The sequence below is a fragment of the Ascidiella aspersa genome, chromosome 1 (genome assembly GCF_963924565.1).
Source record: "Ascidiella aspersa chromosome 1, kaAscAspe10.2, whole genome shotgun sequence".
Taxonomy (NCBI): Eukaryota; Metazoa; Chordata; class Ascidiacea; order Phlebobranchia; family Ascidiidae; genus Ascidiella; species Ascidiella aspersa.
Genome location: NC_139447.1, coordinates 1581407 through 1589877, shown reverse-complemented (window position 1 = coordinate 1589877; position 8471 = coordinate 1581407). Strand labels below are relative to the sequence as shown.

The 8471-nt window shown below is 34.7% G+C and overlaps 1 protein-coding gene across 1 annotated transcript; it reads right to left on the bottom strand.

The window, feature by feature from the left end:
• Positions 1-1262: 1262 nt before the first annotated feature.
• On the bottom strand, positions 1263-5662 carry LOC146166473 (uncharacterized). Its single transcript, XM_083389424.1, has 3 exons — positions 5546-5662; positions 3983-4096; positions 1263-2455 (listed from the first exon to the last, which is right to left on the bottom strand). Exons 1-3 carry the CDS (start codon positions 5622-5624, stop codon positions 2091-2093), a joined length of 558 nt encoding a protein of 185 aa, XP_083245550.1. The 5' UTR covers positions 5625-5662; the 3' UTR covers positions 1263-2090.
• Positions 5663-8471: the final 2809 nt, after the last annotated feature.

The following is an 8471-nucleotide window of genomic DNA, read 5'->3' as shown; positions in this document are numbered from 1 at the left end:
TCTTTGGTTTTCGAGGGTTCGCAGTTTATTTTAAGAATCACTGATTTACAGTGTGCAGTCTTCTCGGTACCGAACTTGCTACAGCGAAAACGCATTTGAAACTAAGGATTTGTAGTCTTGAGCAGCTTACTCGAGTCCCGAGTCCGATTTGAGGGAAGTGGTAAGCGTAGATTTTAAATGAAATTGAAAAATATTGACAACTTTTGCTTTCATGCTACTTTTGTTAACCTTTGTTTAGGTTCCAACTGTAATAAATCTCTTTTGTTTATCAAATTACTAAGCACTCAAATTTTTAATCATTTTCTTAAAATCCTAATTATTTTTATTTGAATTGTTCCTCATGCCTAAGCAATAAAGATATGTTTTGTGAACGGCACAACTCTAGTCGGGTTTCAGCAAAATTAACCGAATTGATTTAGTCCTAACTTCCGAATCTAAAATTCAACTGTCATAATTTTACCACTCATTAGTTAAAGGTCACAACTCACCTACTAGAGGGGGTCGGCAACCTTTTCGCACTGCGGACCAGTTGGAAACTGAAATTTTGTCGCGGACCGACCTCAAAACAAAGACAAATGTTCAATAAAGGAAGTTTATTACAACTTTAATTACAACACATGCGTTTATTTCGACAACTTTCCTGACTGAACATCAAAATAATAAATCATTTTATATTTGTTTATAAACATTGTTTGCCTGATTTAATACATTTTATTTTTTTTGACTTATACCTGGCTTTGTATGTAGGTTATACTGTTTGGGTTTTAATCAAAATTTAAATCTAGCAACCAACGGAACGGAAGAGAAATCCCCTCGGACCGGTGATTGCCGACCACCGACCTACGAAGTCACTTGAAATCTATCATAAAGTTTCGCGTGTTCTCTTTTATCAGTCTCAATTACGCAGCGGTAAAAATACTGTGGCTTAACTTAAACCTAAAATCTATTGCAAAAGTTTGATTTTGTTGAAAGCAGTCCAGGATCCCTGTCGTTATTGTGCTTTGGCAGTTTGAGGTTAAAATCGCCAAAAACGATTTGAAATCTCACCACTTACTGTTTTTGCCAACTTTAAATTAGGATTTTTGGCAACTTTAAAACAGGTTATGGCAATACAAATATATGTAAATTGTTTTGTCAGTTTAGCCCCTATATAGTCCTTTATATACAAGTTTCAAACGTACTGATGATATTGCCTTGTCAAGGCTATTAAATAAATAAAACCATAAAAAATTATTACCCTTTGGTATGACATCACACAAAGGTTGTATGGCACATTTTTAATAAGCGTAAAAACAACTGTACGTACCAAAGAAAATTGAACGTATATATAATAAAGATGAACGGGGTATAATGAAGCAAAAAAAGCATGAAAGCAACGGACTATTTAAGAGTCGACGGCAAAAAATAAATTACAAGGCAAACTTAGATAGGTCAGTGTGGTTAAGCATGTTATATGGATGAACATATTGTAAAATGCCTTTTACGCCTTAAATTTAGAATACCTCTTTAGTCATTTTCAACATCGATGTTAAAAATAAATAAAGAGTTATTCGAAACGTTCAAAATGCTCCCTACTTCTGTATGGGCTTTGATATTCTTATTACGTCTTACTACAACCTCCAACCATTATCCACAAAACTTTAGGTTTATTTCAGGCGGAAACTTGCAAACAAAGTTAGGCTAGAAAAACAACCAGCCTTGAGGTTTAAACTCGAGACCTCGGAATGACAAGGAATGTCGCTCTGTTAACTGAGCTACGCAGGCTGCGATATATCGTGTGCCGTTATCGATGGTCAGAAGGGCTCCAGAAGGTTTTGATCACAGAATGCACATTATGTATAGGGATTCTCAATACCATCGTATACACCTTTTGGGGTTGCTAGTGAGTGCCATTTCATTGTAAAATAATAACGTCATAAAAAATTAACAAAGCGGATACATCAGTAGGTATAGCATTTTGTGAGCGAATAAATCTTTATTCTTTTTAAAAATAGTCTTTCCACAAATGCTTATGTTTTTCTGTATAGGTTGTTATATTCGTTTTAAATCTAACTCACATCTTCAGCCATTATGCTGCAAAGTTTAAATAGTTACAGCAACGTGAAAAGAACAACAGAAAATATTAAAAGCGCCAATAATTTCAAATCCGAGATCGACACCTTGCAACTTCCGCTAGTGGTCGCTGCTGTAGGCGCTCGGGTAACCGTAGATCCACCACTAGAGGTCGCCGGAGCCTCCGTGCTGGAAGGTGACGTTTCCGGTGACGTCACAACTTTGTGCGATGATGTCACAACGGCTGTGGGTGGCGGAGTTGTCGTAGTAGGGTTGGTTGGTGTGTTTTCGCTGGTGGATGGTTGCGTTGGTTTAGTGGTGATCGGGGATTTTGTGGTTAGTTGTGATAGCGTTGTGCTTACGAATTGCGGTTCCTTGGCTATCGACGTCAATTCGAGGTGCGCTTGAGAAAAAAAGTGTATCGTTAGTTAAGCGATGAGCAGATATAGTTTCTAGGAGTTTGTTTGCCGGTCGATAAACAAAAAACTTGCGCTTGAGGAAATTGAACCGGGTCGCTAAGTGATGAGCGAAAATAGATCTGAGGTTTTTGGTTTGCGGGTCCGTGAAAATTTTTTTTACGTAACGAAGTTATGTCGTACTGTGACGTCATTAAACTTAAAATCAGGCTTTTTGCCAACTGTGAAGGATGTCAGAGCAATACATATATGTATAAATTGACTTGTGAGTTTATCCCCTATAGTCCCAAGTTTTAAATATCTTAACAAATTTTCTTAATAAGGCTATTAAATAAACCATAAAAAATTTGTTACCTTTTGTTATAACACCAAGTAAAGGTTATATCAAACATTTATAAGAAGCGTGAAAACAACTTTATGTGCCCAAGGAAAGTCATAGCGTGACTTCATAAAACGATAATTAATCGTCGTAGCATACATTCGTCTGCAGTGAACATAAAGTGCTCAAAATATGCAGCTAAAGTCCCGTTTAATCGCGCCTTTTATAGCGTGAAAAGAACTGCGTTTATTACTTTAACTGGCAAAACTTTTAATTAAAGGGATGCGTGGCGCATTAGGCACATAAAAGAAACTCGACTATTGCTCAAAATAACGGCATTTATAGTCTAGTTTTACAGAACACGCAACACGTGAATAGCGCCCCTGGGCTAACAATATACAGGTTTAATCTCCTTAACTGCGATAAAAATTAATCTTGATTTTGCCCACTAGTAAACAATATAAAACGACAAACGAAGTTAATTCTCGATTTCAATGCAAGTTTTTTCATTTCCGCGTAAAAAATAAGGTATTATAAGACACATTTTGTAGTACTGTGGTCATCCTAATTAATATATTTATTTGTTGGTACACCGTATTTTGTGCTACAGTATTAGCCTTGAACGAACATGCTTTTTATTATTACCAAAGACTTGCTTATGTTAGCATCCATCTGTAGTTGTTTACCTGAATATTTACTGAATTATGGATACAACACTAAAACAAAACTAGGATTTTAGTCATACTATGGATTTTTTGCATCGAATATGCATTCGAGCATCAAGGTTGGAGGTTGTAGTAAGATTTAGTAAGAATCTCAAAGCCCATACAGAAGTAGGGAGCATTTTGAACGTTTCGAATAAATGTTAATATAATGGCTGGAAGTTGTAGTTAGACGTAGAATAAACATCAAAGCCCATACAGAAGTAGGGAGCATTTTGAACGTTTCGAGTAACTCTTTATTCATTATCATGTTAAATAATTATATAGTCACTTTTGACGTTTAAAATGCTACCTTTCTGTATGTGCTTTGATATTCTTACTATGGTTTACTATAGTTTCCAAACATGTCGGCCAAATTTTACCGTTACTACTAAATAAGTCAGTTCAAAAACAAAAAGAATTGTTTATGACTATAGTTGTGTAATATTGGGTTTTTAACTGTTTTTAACTTGATGGACAGTATCATAACTCACCAGATACGCTGGAACCAGGGTTAAGTGGTTCAGTGACGTTTTTCATTGGAATCTCGTCAGTAGTTTTCGATCTTGAATCTACCCAATCATCTATCGAGACCTTGGTGCTGGAAACTTAAAGAAAAGTATGATAAATTTGCCCATCTTAAAAGCACAAAACATTATTAAACGCGCACTTTATAAGACCGTTATTTTAACTCAACGCGGTTCGAATTACGAACAGGCAAGCAGACTTTAATGCAAACTATTTATGGCTGTTAGTTTTTTTTGATATGCTAAAAATATCAATGAAGCATTTTCAAGAGATTTTGATAAACTGAGCAAATTACTGAATTGTGTTCCACCGGTCGTCAGTAAAGCATAAAAAACAAATGATTAACTGCGCTACACCATTAATGCAGTATTTTGTACAACAATGTGTTATTTAAATCAATGTGTTTCGATTAGGTCAAAATAATGTCAAACAAAATTTCTCATTTTCAACAAGATAATCGCCCTAGTTAAAATACGCTGATATTTATGTGACTTGGGTTAAGTTTTATTTGCACGATTTTTTAATATGTATGCCACGATTTTGTAAAACTTTGCTTTAATGTGTCATGGGGGTGGTTTGCATTCATACAAAATACACATGCTTGTGCCGCTTTTATTTAGCTCTTCCCAAGTCATTTTACCGGCCAACAATAACGGCTCGACTGTAATAGTACACCAGGTGGTAGGCCTACTACATAAATCCATTACCAATATTGAAAACAGGTCTTGTTGAATCGACGTAAGTCCCACTAAAGTCATTATTAGAATAAGTCAAATCCGAGTCAAGTCATTGATATAAAAATAAAACGTTAAACTATTAAAATTAGTTAACTCGTTCCATTATAAATAGCAACGCAAATAAAAAAATTAGCAGAATCCAACATATTACGAGCAAAATGTTTTACGTGAAACATTTAAAATAAATATCCCGATTTTATAAAAAAAAGTTTACCAAAGTGATTTAACTGAATGACCAAAAAATTGTCCCAAAGACTTAAGTCACGTCAAGTTAAGCGTAATATATAACAGAGTAACTTTATTTTCAGTCGCGGCGTTGATTTTTGTCTTTGAACGGTTACTTTAGAAAAAACAGCTTTCAAAATTGCCACCAGTAAACTAACCTAAAAATATTTCTTGTTAAACTTACATATTCAGTTGATTTTATATCATTTACTGTTCAGACAAGAATTCTTGCCAACTTAAATGTCTCTATAGTTTGTTTGAAATATATGTTTTGAAAAATATAAAAACTTACAAGTTATTTGTTGTTAAGGCAATTACGAATTGCATAAATATAAATAAATGTTTTGTTCTCCCTCTTTTAAACATTTACGGTTGAACGCTTAACATAAATTTTCTATATCATTTTTTGTTAGGCGTATAAACCCATAAAATCAAATACACTTGACATTTAGTTGTTTGATTTCTAACCATTTCAAATGTTTAAATAGTTCTTAAAATTGCTTCAAACACATGTGAATGGTATATCGTAATTTTAGATATTGTATGTTGAGAAAATATGCAAATTACCTGTGACTAAAGCAGGTCCACTTTGTTGAGCGACGACAATGCAGCTGACCAAACAAAGAAGTATAAATTGTCGCAGCATTTTCAGCGTTTATGAAAATACCTGCTATAATTGTTTCTGCCAAAACACAATAAAAAAATACTTTTTTTTTTGGTTGAACTTAATATTCTAACAAAACTTATTATTTTTCCGCTAAGTACAACTTTTGAATCAATAAAAAAGAACAACTTTAAGAAATAATTTTATTCGACGGCATTTTAAAAATTCTAAAATAGACCTCAAAAGAATAAAACACAAAACTGACAAGGCTATAACTGCTGGCGTGATCGTAAAATAACAAAAACAATTTTTTGAGCATAATATCTGGTTTTTCTTAAATGTATAATAATTAATTGTCAAATTCCTGGCATAGGTAAGTGGCATTTTGCTACGTTTTAAATAACTCTTTATTCAGTTTCAACACACAAATTATGCAAAAGTTCACAAAATGCAACTTACGTTTTGGTCGTTAGTATTTATTCTACACGTAATGCTTTTATTTTTACAAATTGATTACAAATCGCGTAAAAGTTTTTTCACCGTTTTCTACTAACAAACCTCTCGGCAAACCACTGAAATCTTAACTAGTTGTTAGGTCAGCAAAAATACTTTTCAAGTAATTAAGATTTAGTTCAGCGCGGCGCATTTTATACAATCAACAAGTTTGATCGCATTATAAAAGCTTTTTAAGCCTGCGAAGAACACAACGGCCTCGATGTTTGACGCAAAGCTGAAGAAATCCCCTTTACCTGGTTATCTAATCGCCATCGGAATCGATGTGTTGTATCCATTTCTAAGATACACTCTGCCTTATCCGTGCACCGTGTATACTACCACATATACCGCGATAAACCCCTCAGGCCCAGCAGACTGACTCTAACCCAAGAGTCCTTCTTTTATATAGAGCGGCTGCAAAGAATGCAATATGAAGTGCGTCATATTTTCTGTTCCGTAATTCTTACTGGCTACTGTGGCGATTTCATCTTCTAGCTGGTGTTTTTTGAGCTGTGGTTTCGAAGGCAGTTTCTCGTTCTGTTTCCACTAACACTGGACACTTAGACACCTATGTGTAAGAATCACGTGGACACACTTCTAGTCTGTCAAGTTATGAGGTAATGGCATTTTATTCGCAAAAACAAGTTGTACTTTACTGGAAATTTTATTTTAATGTGAGCGGAATTCTTTCAATCTAAACTAGGCTATTTAATGGGCGTTTCTCATTTTTGTGTATAAGGAATCGTTTATTCCACATATAGAGTAAGGGGAAAACCTAATCGTTGTATATACGTATATACGCTTATGCTACAGTTAGTGGAAATTTTGTGCTTATATTCCTTTGCGACTTGGAAGTACACGAGCACGTGTCGAAACGAAAAAATAAAACATTAAATGTCTAACAAAATTAAGATTGCAAGATGAAACCAATTCTTAACCTTATGCAAATAAGACGTAAATATCATAGGCAATCAGACAACGATTTAATTAAGCTAAAGAGGATAAAATAAGGTTGTTTGTTGTTCCTACACTTATTGGATTTGCGTTCAAACTCTTCTTATCCGTTGGTTATATGAATGTCAAGCCTATTTGTACACATAAACACTTCTAATAAAATACCCTGTATTTTTACAATCTATGTATGGCATTTGTTTATTTTTGTTGGTATTCTAAACGGCAGGTGAAGCAAACTTATGTTTGACTGCGATCTACTGAAATATTTTTTAGAGTCTCTCGATCGACTGGTTCGGTAGAAAAGTCACAAGAACATAAATATTTTGAGCGTTAATTGCATTTCAAGCCAGCGATGAGGTTAATTTGTTACGTCAAAGAACGCTTTATTACGCTTGTCCAGACAGCAATAAGTCATTTAAATTTTCCGCTTGTGTACGATCTACTGTAATGACGTAATACATATTTAACACAATTGACCAGGTGAAATGTGGCGGTCGATCGCGATCGACGTGTCGGCCAACCCTGCTTATACAATGTAATTAACACCTACAATACTTTGCTTAAAAAGCCGTCAATATTGAAGTATTTTACCATGTGACATAATAATAACAAATACTTCAAACAAATATCATTGAAGTTTTACACATCATGACACAAAATTTAATAAAACTACTTGCTTTCAACCCGTTGATTTGATAACCTACTCAGGGTGCTAAATTATTTTCTGTCATTACTGTGACGTCATATCGCGATGAAGTTCACCAAGCTGGATTACGCAATAATCGCATCGACTGGCGCAATTCGATTTAAAAAAGGGGATGTTTCACATATCTCGGTCAAGTTTCGTTTCCGCATTTTAACCGGCCATTATTACAGGTGGATCGAAAATCGAATGACGTAATTTTTAGGGCGAGCCAATAGCTTCGATTATTTCGCTCCAGGCTCAGAATCGAGCGAAATGCGTTTGTTAGAAAGTGGTTGGTCTGAACAAGCGGCAGATTATAAGTGCGCCGCGCCTCTGGAGATTACCTGCGTTTTGCGTCAACATATTGGAGCACCAACAGTCGTAATCTGTTGGCTGCGTCCTTGCCTTGTTTTGATGTTTGTGGAATATGTCAAATAGGTTTTGCGCAGCCTTTGCAAAGAGCCTCACACGGCGTATTGGGAATTTTACACTCATATTCGGCTTCATTTTTTTATCTTGACATACCTGGTAATGTTGCCATGAGTTTCCAAAAAAAAAGCTTTTAAAGTATCTATTAGAATTCTTTTATTAAATGTTTTCAGCAGTTAAAAAAAATTCGTCTAAATATCTTCAAACACCGGAATTGTTGTGTGTTGATCATTTATAAAACTGCATATATTGCACAGAAAAAAATCTTCAGGTTTGCGATACAATTCTGATCTTATGGTAATAGCACTTACATCTTGGAACGTATT

Coding starts and splice junctions, on each gene's coding strand:
- LOC146166473 (XM_083389424.1), bottom strand. CDS start 5,624: ATGCTGCGACAATTTATACTTCTTTGTTTGGTCAGCTGCATTGTCGTC. Junction 4,097..5,545: donor TGGACCTGCTTTAGTCACAG/GTAATTTGCATA, acceptor CTTTTCTTTAAG/TTTCCAGCACCAAGGTCTCG. Junction 2,456..3,982: donor CCCTGGTTCCAGCGTATCTG/GTGAGTTATGAT, acceptor TTTTTTCTCAAG/CGCACCTCGAATTGACGTCG.